Source organism: Anopheles cruzii, chromosome 3 (assembly GCF_943734635.1).
Source record: "Anopheles cruzii chromosome 3, idAnoCruzAS_RS32_06, whole genome shotgun sequence".
Lineage (NCBI taxonomy): Eukaryota > Metazoa > Arthropoda > Insecta > Diptera > Culicidae > Anopheles > Anopheles cruzii.
Genome location: NC_069145.1, coordinates 84,685,556 through 84,699,598, shown reverse-complemented (window position 1 = coordinate 84,699,598; position 14,043 = coordinate 84,685,556). Strand labels below are relative to the sequence as shown.

Sequence of the window (14,043 nt, the reverse complement as noted above, 5' to 3'; positions counted from 1 at the left end):
GGGTCGTGGAAGGGCCAGTTTATGTGCCGTATCCGTCAGGCCCATCTCCCCCCCGATAGCGTGCGACGCGGGCAACATCGGAAGCATCGGTTGCGGCGCGGTTGCGTGAGATCCTGTTGCAACCGCCGTGGGTTCCCACCCGGGGGTGTAACCTTCGTGCAGTACGCGAAAGGAAGCGATTATCGAATCGAAGAAACTCAATACCCTCCCGCGATGGGCTGCGTTGCGGTGCGGAAGATTTCATGTTTTATGTTCGACGCTTCATTTCGGGATTTACGGTACCCCCGCCGTACCGATTTTACGATGTTCTACATTCGATGCTTTATCATGGCGGTGCATCTCGGGGCCGAAATCGCGTGTCACAAATCACGAACCCCGCTGCGTGTCCTGTGGTCCGCGCCGTTGTTGGCCGCGATCAGCGATCAGGATCGCTCAGGCCGGTTGTAATGTGCAAGGAAGCCATAAATTTGGGAGAGTCCCCATTTGGGCGGACTGCGAATCAGATTGCTACGGACCATCTTTTTCCCACCCATTACTCGATCCTCTTTCCTCGCTCTCTCTCTCTCTCTGAACATCTGAACGAACAAGCCCGTTTTGTTGTTACGATTACCCGCGAACGCCTGTAAAGATCAGCGGCCGCAGCGTCCTGAACAATGAACAGTACAATTCGGTGAATATTAATCGCCTCAGTGGAAGGAATGTTTTCTTTTCTACTCTCTCGAATGACTCCACTTCAAGGCGAGATCCTTGCGGTTGCTGCCAATTCCTTGCCCGTAGCGGGTGCCTTACATGCGGGCAGATAAATTATGCAGTGTGCCCTTTGTTATTTCACACTTCAGCGCCCTCGAACGAGACAGAAAAACAGGCAAATAAACACGGCGATGTTTCGCCTAGGCCCCCGCCGGGAATGCAGCACCCGGCCTGGGTTCAGGGCGTTGCAACAATGGTCAATTCAGGATCGAAAATAAATTCCAAAGACACTCGAAAGTGTGGTGGCGATGGGTTTCGCGGATAGCGCAGCCAGTTGCCGGGCGACAGTGTTCCACCCGGGCTACCGGCGGGGTCCTCAAGATAAATAAATAATCTGCAGCCGACCATTAGTCAAAGTTTATCACACGCCCTACCGGCGCGAACGAACATATCGAGATCGGCGAATGGTTTATGATTTGTCCGTGCGCCCCACGACAGACAGTAGTCGTCGTCGCGGCGTCGCGGTGTCGTGTCGCGGCTCCCTAAACCGGGGGCGGCAACAACTGCCCGGCCTGGTGTCCACAAGGTGACAACCGTTTCGAAATTGGCCACACAAAAGCCCATCAATAATAAACACGCCACGCGCACCGAAACATTGGGCGTCCGGGACGCCAAATTCCATCGCCGATCGAATTATTTATAGCGAAACGGGGCGACGAGAAACACGGTGGCCAGTGACGCAAGGCACCGGACAGTGTGCCAGTGTCCCTGCCTTTGTAATGCTACAAATTTTCCCCTTTTTTCGCACTTCCAGATTGCGTCAGGACAGTGAGCTGCTGCTGTCGTCACGATCGTCGCACAACTGGTCACAGCAGGACCTACAGCAGCTGGCCGTGTCCTCGGCGGGCAGCAGCATCGGCGATAGCCACAGCTCGGCCGAAAGCAACAGCTCGTCGACGGAAACCCTCAAGTGGCTCGGTTCGATGAGCGACGTCTCGGTGGCCAGCCATGCGACCGGAACGTCCGCCCTGTCCAGTGCCGGTAAGTAGCGACGGTGGAGAGGTGAAATTAAGCCCAGACTTTAGGAGAAATTATCAGTCATCATTCTCAGACAACCGCGCGACGCGGTCGTCGCGATCCCAGGTTTCTTTGTCCGCCGGACACACCAGATTGCGCGTTCTCTCGCGTGGTGTGTCCATCGGCGACTCATCGGCCGCCCGGTCTCTCGCAAGTGGCTCATTGCGCACGGTGGCGTTGGCATGAATTGTGTTTTCACTACGCCCTCCGGGGGTGCTGACCCCGACTCGATTTGCATCCCCTGCATTTGGTCCGGGTTCGTCGCTTGTATTTCGAAGCGCTCTTGTAAGTCTTTCGTTGTAATCGAAGTAACGTTCTCGTTCTCGTTGCCGGCCCTGGCTTTCGGTGACCTTTCTGCACACGACGCAACCGGGAGACCGGGGCCCTTTTCTTCCGATAGCACTTCCCCCCCTTAGTCGCCCGGTCTATTTTGCCCTTTTGCGAAGGGCGCGCTCCAAGTAAAATATTGGCCCCGTGTGCGAAAGGGCGCACACCATTCGGCCGGTGGCTGGCAGATTTGTTTTGCCTTATGTTTTCTATTTATGTGCGAGATTTATCACCCGCGGTCCGGGGACGGGTTCGACGGGATTGCCTTCCCCGTGGGGGGATGATTGCTGTTCCATTGGTTGCTGCACGAGATTGCTTCGGCTTCGGCTGTGTCTGCGCGTAGAGAAATGGTTCTATTTGGCTGCCGTGCACGGACACTGGCGGACAGGGCAAGAGAAAAGCATAAGTGATCATCAATAAGTTAAGTGCGCGGTGCGCGATCATCGGCTCGGGTGGGTGGCTGGCAGAGCCGTACGGACCGTGCGTTAATGGAACTATTCAAATCGAAGCGCGAGCGCTCGCGAAGAAAGCCTTTTTCATGCAAATCAGTCATAAATAATAGAACACCACCAACTCGCACGCATCGGTGGGACCTCTCGACGGTGGGCTTTCGAGGGCCGCCGCACTTTCAAAACCGGAGGCAGCCGCAGCACCAGACGAAGGATCATTATTCTTTCGGGACTTTCCACGCACACTTTTTTCGATAAATTGAAAAACCTTTGCCCTCTCAAGAAGAGGCCCACGCCGTCGTTGTGTGTGCCTCAGTGGCATCGGCCACTGACCTTGGCATTTGGCACGCCCGCGAAGGAATCGGTTCTTCGGGTGGTGATTTTCAGTTTCCGCTCCCCGCCGCCGCCGCCGACGAACACGATTTAACGGCGTCCGTGTAAATTGTTTCCTTGCTCGGCGCGCGGTGCCCATCATGAGGTCGATGTCCTTGCTGCGCCCGCACCCGCGGGAAGCAACCCGGACCTAGCCTACCCTAGGAGCGTGTTCGACACGACACTTGCTTGCTGCGCGTGGGGGCTGCGCAGATTTGTCTTCGAGGCCCGACGCGCCTTGTCCCTCTGTGGGTGCTTGCCTGCGCCTGCGAAGTTTGATAATGATCGGCTAGACACTCGGCGGCCAGCCAGCAATTACGATCACTTACGTGTCCGTTTAGCGTGCAGAAGCGCTGCTCTTGCGTCACGTCAAGGTTGGAATGGCCATTTTTCCCAACGCCCGCCCGACGGTGGAAACAAATAAATCAAATCCCTTTCGTCATCCCGCGTAAATTGTAGCACCTCGGTAGGAGCGGAGCGGGACCGTCGTAAATCTGCCGTCCAGTCCGGCCGCCGGCGAGTGCACTCGCGGTGCATTACCGGGCAAGGAAGTGGAACCACCGTGCCACGGTCGAGTGGTTGCGCTGTCTTCTGATTAAAATGTTTACTATTTATTCTGATGGATTTATTGTGATTGCGAGGCCGGCCGCTGGGCTGGGCTGGGCGCTGGGCTTGCGAAAGGTTATCGACCAAGCGCACGGAAAGGTTAGCGGTCAGTCGGCCTGGGACTGGCTATCCCCGTGGGGTGCGATCGGTCTCAGCCGGGTGGTGATCCGGTCACCGGGGCACAGGACGATGGCTTCCGTGGCAGAAACACGGTGTTGAACCCGTCGTCGGTTGGCCGATGGTTCGGTTCTTTTTATGGCCAGCTGCCACTCGCGGCAGGGCCATGACGTGGTAGCGATGGATCCTGTCAACGCTTGTTCTCACAACGCTCTCTTGGCCTATCAGTGTCTGTTGAAGGAGCAAATGATTAACTGACAGCCCTTCTGGTCGGGAGCATTACTGGTCCGGTTCGCCAGATTGTTTCGCGTCTGACAAGTTCCCGTCGTCCCATTGGAACAATAATCACAAATTGATCACAAAATAAAAGACTTAGTTGAGTGCTGGATTGTCCGACATCCGACGATCTGTCATTCTGCTCGACTGGCCGCCTCGTCAAAACAGTAGCAATTGGAGCTCGTGAAGTCCAAACACAAACATCGTTAGGCGTCACGGCGGCAGCCCGATGTGGCGTCATCTAAACATCTTCATCGGCGCGTATTAAGGAACTCGATCTGTCATGGCACTCGAAGCATACTGCGCGCCGTCGATCAAGTGGATTCCACGACGTGACCCCGGCTCTGAGGTGGGCGCTAGAAACTCGATAGAAGTGATTTGGCCCACAAACCCTCATACGAACCGTTCTGTCGGCGCCGAGTGCGGACATGCGCAAGGGGCAGACTTTGATAGATAAACATACGCACGAACGTATTCAAATGTGTGCCTGGCGGCTGCCCTGGAAACCGGTACCGTTCCAGGCGTACTTGATCAACGCCAATCCGCTGTCCGGCACTCACGATCCGGCCGCAAGATATACATCGTGGCGTGTGCTCAGACGCGGCTGCGTTCCTGGTTTCTGCGCGCGATCGCGATCGATTGTCACTGGCTCTGTCACTGCGTCGTCACGCATCGAGCGAAACAAGCAGCAAGCTAAGAGGTACCCTCTAGACGTCCGAATGCCTCGATCTACTACTGGCCACAAGAGTCGCTGGGCGGACTAGTGTCACAATCCGAGGGCGGCGGGCGACGACGACAACGAGACGCCCTTGTTGTTAGAGGAACGATCTTCATCGGGCCTCGAGAAACCTTGAGTTCGATCTGGCGGCCAATAAATTACGGACTTGCGCGAAAGAACGTGGCGCAAAAGTCGAAGAAAGAAATAGTCTAGCAACTCGGGCGCATTCTCAGTCCGGCAATATGCGACTTCCAAAAGGCCCACGGAGCAACAACGTTAGTGGCGCGCGATCGCGTGCTCCCCAGCTATGATTCTAGAACCACGAACTGTAACCGGAGCACGGCAGTACCCCCCCGGGGGGACATCGGGAGAGGGTGCCCTAGAACCGTCCGCGCGAAGAAACACACGGGCTCCGGGCCCGCAGAAACGAAAAGGCCAAACTGGTTTTCTTTGGTCCGCCATGCCCGCCCGCCCGATAAAGGACTTGACGCGCGCTCTGCGTGCTTTTGGTGAACCCGGGGATCGGCCACGCGCGGATTAGAATGTACGGAGCACGGCAAATTCTAAGCCCACGGAGGCCCGAAGTGCCTCTCGTTGCAGAAACAAAATGGTCGCCAGCGAATGATAAAGAAGGTCGCCGGGGGGCGTGCGCCGTGATCGTGAAATCACGAGCCGGTAACGCCGCTCTGCAGGCGTCACGAACCCCCTTCGTTCGTTATCGTCGCCCAAAGTTCAACGGCCAGCAAGCCAGAAGCGGACCGGGGCCGGAGTGTGCGGTGGTGACCGGTTAATGGTTGATTTGGTGGTCACCCCAGCGAGCCAGCCAGTCCTCCCGCCGGTGAGTTCATTTCGAATTCCGCAAAAATGCGAATCGGAATCGTTTAAGCCTTAATGACACGCTGCTGGTGGAGACGAGTTTTTGGAAGGCGGGCGACGGGTGCGATCATCATCATCAGCGGACTCGAAGATCGAAGATCTTCACCACGCCGGTGTAAGGAAGGAGCCGTTCGTTGGAGCTCTTCTCCTTGCTTTTGGGAGAATTTAATGAGGGTGGTCTTTCCAGGATTAAAAAATATTTGAGATAAAAATGGAGATTAGCGAAGAACCACAACCCCTTGCCAACGTTTAATTTATTATTATTCAAACGGACAGAGCATTACTTAAAACCAACTTAAAGTTGGCACTCAAGTTGATCCATTGTCAAGGTTCGAACTGGTGTCTTTCGCATAGAAACCGATTGATGAATGCAGCGCCATTGTTTTACACAGGTTCTCCATCGAAATTCGGGGCTTATTAAGCTTGGCATGAGTCCAAGTGATACCATTTCTCGATCAGTCGACCGAATTTGGGACATAACAACGGATATGTTTGCTTCCAGAGCATTTGTCATTGGCTGATTGTTGATATAAACTTGTGGCTTCAAGCAATCCCAGCGGGAAGAAATCTTGCGATCGTACGATCTTGAAGATCACCCTTTTCCGTTGGCCAGCTCGTGTTCCGCACGTTAAGCGTAACGATCGCGACGTTTGCAGAATGGAACATTTATTTTTTTTTTTGTGATATTTTGGTGAATTTTTGGTGATAAATTTGGACCATTTGAACGATTCAGTATTACAGCGAACTAAGTATTAATAACCAAAAAAAAATTGACAGATGTTATAAAAACTTTATGGCGACACAGAGCACAAGCTAGCAAGTTTAGGTTCAAGCGGTTCAATCTTGGAGTGTAGGATCTTTAAAACTGCCTCTCGCAAGCCAGCCCCATCTTTGGGCCCCCGGGGGAAGCTTTTCTCCGGCATTGCCCCTGCGCTCCGCGAGTCGAGAATGCGTTATCGAAAGCAGAAGTGAATGCACTTTCATGGGCCGCGGTGGGCTGCAGTCATTCCCATCGGCGGAGGTCCGGGCAGCCAGATGAGCCGCTGGCTCGGTTGGTTCGCTGGTTGGTTGATGCACGAGAACGATTTCTGCCGGGTCCGTAGGAGGACGGTCAGAACAGGTTTGGTCGCAAAAACGAGTTTGCACTTCTCGCTCTCTCTCTTGCCCTCTATCTTCCTCTCTCTCGCGCGCGCATTACTCCAAGGTTCCGGACGAGGGAATGCTTCTTCTCTTGCTCCCGTTTTTTTGCGCGAAGAAAGGAATGAAGATGGTCGCCACGATCGCGCGCGCGCAAATGCGTGGAGCGCAACCATCGGCGCAAACCTGTACGTTTGGTGCCATTTTGCAGGGCCTCAGGGCCCCGGGTAGCCCTGGACGCCCACAGGAAGATGCGCCTGATTTCGGAGCACCACAATTTCGGGAGGCAGAGTTTTCGCAAATTGTTGGGTTTGGTGCCTCGCCGGTTTTTTTGTGTGCCTCTCAAGAAGGAAGACGAGGCCCTTCAGATGCTTGCGGCCACGACCTTGAAGATTAACGTTTGGTGGTTTTTGTGTGTGTGGCAGGTGGCAGCCGTTTTCGTGACGCTCCTGGGCTCCTTCTTTCGCCGCTGCTGCTCCACGCTTGGCAACTCCCGGGAGGCGGTTCCACGAGGCGGGCCACGAGAGCGGCCCCACTGCAATGGTTTATGTGGCGTTGCATGTTCCAGGAAAAAGGGGCAGCTCGCTGCCGCCTCTCTAATGTGCAGCGAGCGCGCGCAGCGCAATTACTTTTATGCTGTCTCCAGCCGGAACCTGAGGGGCCGGATGCAAGACAAATCGTTTTTTAACTAATAGTGTAATAACTTTTACGAGAAACAATTAATTCTGTGATTGTGTTTCGGCTTTTGGTTTGTTTTTGTTCGAGAACATTCCATTGTCCGCCAGAGTCCGGGATTGTTTTTTGCAATGCACTCGCCGCCGAGTTATGGCGCAGACAAAAATCCGTTCCGATTTGATGATCGATCCCGATGCTGTCGCCGCCGTCGCCAGTCGCGATCGGTTGATGTTGATGGAAATGAGATAACATAAATTTGCGCGTGCGCAGACCAACTAAGTGCAGTGCGCGGCCTGGCGGACGGACGCAGTTTATTGATCCTGTAATGTCGCCACACGCTTTACGATCGACACTCCCGTCCCGGGACTAATCAGTCGTCGGGGCCTGTTCCGTCGCTTTGATTGCCTTTAATGAGCATTCCCGAGGCCGGCACCACCATCAGCCCGATCAACCACCCTGCCGACTGATAGGCCGGTCCAGTGCGGTTCTTCCCGGGTCCGGCCGGGTCCGACATTGTTTTGGTCCGCTGGTCGCGGTACTTAATTGTTTCGAATCTTATGATTTTAGCCGTGCCGACGGTTGTCTTCTGCGGCGCCCAATGTTCTTACATCGTAAAAAAATCACTCCTATCGCTCCGGTGCAACCTGCGGGCTGCTCTGGCGGTGGCCAAGCCATCGTCGGTCGTCGGTTTTTCATCACAAATTTTATGGACCATAATTTTGCGGATTATTTCTTCGGTGCCGCAACGTGGGATTAAGCAAAATTGAAGGATCATCGATCCATCATCGATTGCGCAGCAGCAGCAAGCAGCGGTTCGCGTGCGGCGACCATCACTGTCGAGGTGCATCAAACCGCTTTCGTCATCTTCTTCTTCTTCGCGGCCACGGATTTCACGTAAACCGTGCGACAGCCGACGGTCGGGCTGTATTTTCTACTTAGTCGGGACGCGTAGGAAATGACTTTCCGATAACTTCTCAGCGGCCGCCCGCCCGGGTTGGCTCTTGCCTTTTTTGTGTTTTCTTAAACCACATTTTATGGCACAGTGAAGTGAGCAATGGCGAAAAAAAGAAACCCGCACACACTCTGCTGCAGACCCCTGCGAGGGGCGAAAGGAAAACAATTACACTCGGCGCTCAATAAAACACGAACCTCGCGACGGAGGAGGCGTTCGCACAGGGCGGCCTTTCGATCGATCGAGCCCGAGCCAAGAACTTGTCCCGTCCGCCGAAGTGCTTAGCAGTCCTCGCCGGACCGACGGGGTGTGAATTGCTTGCACGCTTCCCGAGCGAGGGGTCTCATTGCAATCAACGCGATTTCCGCCATAAAATTGTCTGATAGATCTATCTGTGTTCCCCTCTGGCGGGCGGGCTGGCGACTCGATCGATTCGCGGCGGCGGACGGATGAGAAAATTAAAAACAAAAAAACAACGGAGGATCATATAAACTTCATCACGGCGTGGCCACCAGTCAACGGCGCCGTTTGAAGGACATTCTAATGGTGCGCGGCGATGCAGCGAGTCAGGATAATCCGTCACTCGAGGTGCGCTTTCGCTACGTACGATAGATTATTTTCACCGAAGAAAGAACCATACACGCCGCGATCGCACTTCCTTAGGCCTTTTTATGGCGGCGGCGACGGCCAATAAAGCGCCCTTCGTTAATCATTCTAATTAACGCGACGCTTCTGGTAAATATTTTCAATCCGTACAGATTTATAACCAGAAGCCGTCTCCGTCTCCCCGAGCTCATTAGAATCCCAATGAGGAAGAACTGCATCGCGCCGCGAACCGCTCGCCATCGCTCTCTTGCGATCGGTGTGTCGTAAAATGGCGAATTACAGCCTCGCCCGTGCATTCGCACAAGAAAGGGCGTCCCGGCGGCGTATGGGCGGACAAGAATTACTAAACGCCTTCGCACTCACGACCGGACGGCCACACGTAGAGTTCGAGGACATCGTCGACGTGGTCGTCTTCGGCTTCGGGACGGGTGCGCAATTATCGTCAGCTTTAATTCCATTTTCGAACCAACGGCCACAAACGATTTCCGGTCCCGGTTTCGGGCACCCTATAATTGTAATTTAGAATCTACGGGACACGCGGACTTTTGTATGATGGGGGTTCGGGATCTATTGTTACTCCGGTCCGGTTCAGTGGGCGACTCCTGGTGGTCAAGTAAAACGCCGCAAACGTATTACGCGAGCGCTCGCGGCTTGCGTTAATTTGTTAGCCAGTAGAGTTGGCGCCTCGACGACCACGCGCTGGCGCTTTTACTGTTTTATGATTGATTCACGCTAATGAGCGAACCGTCGTGTCCTCGGCACCCAAGGCGGGCGATCGACACAGGAGTGTGATCCTGTGGTGTTGGCGGTCAGAGCTTCCCAGCAGTCCGTAGAAGGCACCGCCACACGCGGTCCCGGGGGCCAAATGTATTACATCCGCGAGCTATTGCCGTTGTTCCGTTGCCATTTCACTGTTCACAAGCGTGGCGTCCGTCCATTGTGATCGAGGTTGTGGCGCGCGTTGACATTGAAAGTGCTCGACCGACATCGGCGGCGACGGCGGCTGTGGTTACGGTCGCGTCGAGTGAAATCGAAAGTACACTTCACGGTTCACCGGGGACACCACTCTTCACCGAAGTGGGCCCCGGTCCTGGGAAGGAATTCGAGACTCACGTCATCGAACCCGCTCGTCGACTAATTTCCCTTTCGCGATCGGGGACCGAGTGCTCCACTTTTGCGCTCGTGTCGTCGTCGATGGCGCTCCACATCCTTTGCAGTGAAACAATGAATCAATCAACCGACGACAACGCGCGGTTGGGGGACGCTGGGCACAATTTGCATACGCCCCGCAGGCCAACACGCCGACGATCGGCACGTCAACCATCGGTACCAGAGGTTGAACGCTCTAGGGCGCAGCCGGCTCCGATTTCCTCCGAGACGCATAACGTCCCCGGCGACACGCGTGCAAGAATTCCGAATCGCTGATCCGCGATAATGATGCAATGGCCGCCGCCGTCAGCTGGAAGAGATGAAAGAGATCGATCACTTTGGAGCGCCGCAAGGGTACCACTCGAAACAATGATCGAATTACTTGCCAACAGCGCTCGATCACCACTTCCGTATCCATTGTTGAGGGGGGGACCAGCTCGGGACTGTCTCGAGTCCGCCGTTCTGGAACGCCGTTTGGAGCAGAACTAGGAAATGGGAAACTGATTTGCCGTGTCCTTCGTCGGGATACCCATAACCTCACGCAACTCATAAGTTGGTGAATTCACCGTCCTTTTTTATAGTCTCCCATGTTTATTACCGCGACGTGAAGTGATCTGTTTAAACACCAAACAAAGAAGGGAATCGGGAATGTGAGTTGCATCCGGCAATCCGTGCGACTTAATCCGTCACGCACGGACGGACGCCGCGCGCTCTAAAGTATTGCGCAAATATTTGCACAATCCCATTGAGATGAGACGATGAACTTGTCCGCAGCACTTATATGCGACCGACACACCGATGACTAAGCCAAACCTCTGAGTTTACCGTTCTTTTTTTTGGCAACCTTTTTTCTTCCTTCCCCCCGGGACAGGTTCAACCTCGCAGCTGATTGCGCACAGTTCGCGCGTCCGGACGCCGCAGCGGCACAACTCCGAGAGCATCCTGTACATCGAACGAATGTCGAACGATGACCAATCGACGCTTGGCGGTGTGTCCCAGTCGACGGGCTCGCTACTCAACACACTGACGCATCGCCAACAACAGCAGCAAAGTCTTCACCACCACCACCAACAGCAGCAGCAGAACCATAATCGGCCACCACCGCAGCAGCAGCAGCAGCCACAGCATCGACACAGTCATTTGCTTGCGAACGGTGCCAACGGCAACAATCTTTCGCCGACTTCACCGACGGCTGCTGCGTCGTCGACGGGCACGGGTGGAACAACGGCACCCGGCTCGGGATCGCCCACGGGATCGACGACGTCCGGCGGTTCCGCATCCGCGACCAGCCGCTCTAGTCGTAGCAATAATCGGCTGTTTCCGATCAGCACGTACACGGAACCACCCGGCGTTGGCGTTGCTGGTGGTGGTGGTGGCGGAAGCACCAGCAACGGGTCGTCCGCCGGAGGCGCTGGCTCGATGACCGATTTCAAGTGAGTATATTAGCACAATTTATCGGTGCCCGCCGGTGAATGGTCGTCGCTTCGTTGCTGAACGACACATTTTCGGGCCGACCGGCTTTCCGTTCGAAAGATCGCTTTTCGAAGATTATTCACTTAAAGCGAGTTTGCCCCAAATTATATCTTCATTCTCCCCGCTTCTTTTTTGTAGGCAACTAAACTCCCACAACTGGCAGTCGGTGGCGGAGCGAATAAACGAACTGGAGAAGCATCAACAGCAGCACCAACACCACGGAATCAGTCTGCACAGCAGCAGCACATCGAGCCTGAACAGCGCCACTGCCGGCCCCGGAAAGACGCAGCTCAGTCAGCTCAATCTAGCGGCGGCCGCTGCGGCGGCTGCTGCAGTAGGCAACTCCAGTTCTCTGTCGCCATCCGGCAAGCAGCAGCAGCGGTACACGTACTTCGATCCGAGCAAAACGCACCGCATTTCGAACCCTTCGCTGAAGGCGTTCCAGAAGAACGCCGTCATATCGTACTTCGAGCGCCAGCAACAGCACGCCCGGGAAAGCATTCACCAGCGGCCAACCTCACTGAACCTTTCGACGGGCTCCGCTGGCTCACCGGGTGGGGCAAGCACTTATTCCGGTGGATCCGCTTCATCGTCGTCACCACCGTCATCGGTGGCGACGGTGGTTTCCCCTGGCAGTGTCCATTCGCAACGCTCCTCCATATCGAGTGCCTACTCGTCGGCCACCGGAAGTATGATGGAGCTCTCGAACGGTGGCTGCCCGCTGTCGATGGGTAGCTACTCGCCACCGAGCAGTCTGGCCGTTCAGCAGCAACTCGACAAGCTCGCGGTGAACAACCTTCGCAATCAGCTTGCCTCCGTGCACACGATGAACTTGCTCAACAAGGTTGTAGTTCCTTCCGGGCTGGGAGAGCAGCAACATCTCCAGCAGCAGCACCAGCAGCAGCAAATGATCAGCAACGCCACGCTGATACTGTCCTCGGCTCAGACCAATGGGCTACCCGGTAGCAGCCCAACGGAGACGCTCGCCATGACGAGCGAAAGTCTTGAACTGATCTCGTCCCTGGATGGAGCACCGCCGCCGCCGCCACCACCGCGAAACCGCGCCTCGATGGTGCCGATGGGCGGTGGCAGTTTGGTACCGTACCCGTCAGCTCACATGGCGGCCACCGTCAGAAGGTATGATGGCGCGCTCCTCGATTCTACCATCCTCGTACTAAACGGCCCTTCTCTGTTTTAGAACCTCATCCGCCTCGGAATACTCATCGATCCGTGATAAGCTGATCCAACAGCGGCAGCAACTGTCCAAGGATCTGCTCGGCCCGATGATCATGGGACCCATCATAGCCCTGGACGATTGGGTCCCCGAGCGGCCACCGAAGAATCCGATGCTGCGAATACCGAGCCCCGAGTTGCCACCGCCTCCGCCTCCGCTGCTTCACCCGACCGAGGACGTGCTGATCATCAACCAGGACGAACCGTTGCCACCGCCGCCACCGGAAATCTTGCGTCACATGCGCCAACTGAGTGACTCCGGTGACAGCCGTTCGAACTCCGCCAGCCGGCGCAACAGTTTTGCTGGTCAGACGAACAAAAAGAGTCTCTACCGGGCTTCGACGTTCGAAAATCTGTCACCACCCGGTCCGCAGCAGGGACACCCGGGAGGGAACTCGGCCGCGGCAAAGACTCCAAACGGTGTTTCGGTGCCACCGGTGGTACCGAAGAAACCGCAACAATCCTCGCCGGCGGATGGACCACCGGCGAATGGGCACCGTCGGCCGGCGTCCAGTATGGCCAAAACGCAAACGGTTCCTTCGCTCAGTTCACACGCACCGATCGGGAGCGTGATGGCCCACCATCACCACCGAATGCAGCAGCACGCTGGTGGTGGCCGCACTTCGCAGGAGCACCACCGGCTGTCACTGCCGATGCAACAGACCGTACACTCCGCACAGTCCGCGTTGATGATCGCGGCGGTGCAGCCACAGTTTGTGGCCGGTCGCCAATCGGATACACGCATTTCCGTGCGCAAACGCACTCACAACTCGCAGCAGATACCGGTGTCGGAGTATCTGCTGAAGGCGAACGGAACAACGCCACCGCCACCGTTGAAACCGCGCATGCCGGTGCAACCGTTGGCCGAGTGCAACGGGCAGCAGGCAACGGTGCAGCAGATGCAGCAACAGTTCCTTCAGCACCAGCATCATCATCACCATCAACAGCAACATCAGCAGCAGCAGCAGCAACATCAGCAGCAGTATCATCAACATCAGCAGCTCATCTCGATGGGAAGCAAAAGGTAGGCTTTTTGTTCTGATCTATTGAATTAACATCTTTACCTAAAACATAATCGATTTCTGAAATTACGATCCGATAAATTTCGATCAAATTGGATCATTTCCTACATCGAGCCCATTTACAACGAGATTTACACTGTTCCAATCTCAATGGTGTCTGCTCGGCTGGTGGCGATCACGATCAAGCCGCATGCCACGAAGCGATTAACTCGAGTCCTATGTTTTTGACCAAAAGGTAGTGTTGTGCGGCCACAAAACTGCAATAAATAAAAGCCACCGGGTACCGGG

At 55.3% G+C, this 14,043-nt stretch overlaps 1 protein-coding gene across 1 annotated transcript in view; it reads left to right on the top strand.

Moving 5' to 3' along the window:
• The window catches only part of LOC128271179 (protein Shroom), a 120,013-nt gene that overhangs the window by 42,576 nt on the left and 63,394 nt on the right, over positions 1-14,043 (top strand). Inside the window, exons 3-6 of the mRNA XM_053008621.1 lie at positions 1,505-1,731; positions 10,899-11,460; positions 11,639-12,637; positions 12,699-13,757. Coding sequence (XP_052864581.1) covers positions 1,505-1,731; positions 10,899-11,460; positions 11,639-12,637; positions 12,699-13,757 — 2,847 coding nt within the window. The remainder of the gene's footprint in view (positions 1-1,504; positions 1,732-10,898; positions 11,461-11,638; positions 12,638-12,698; positions 13,758-14,043) is intronic.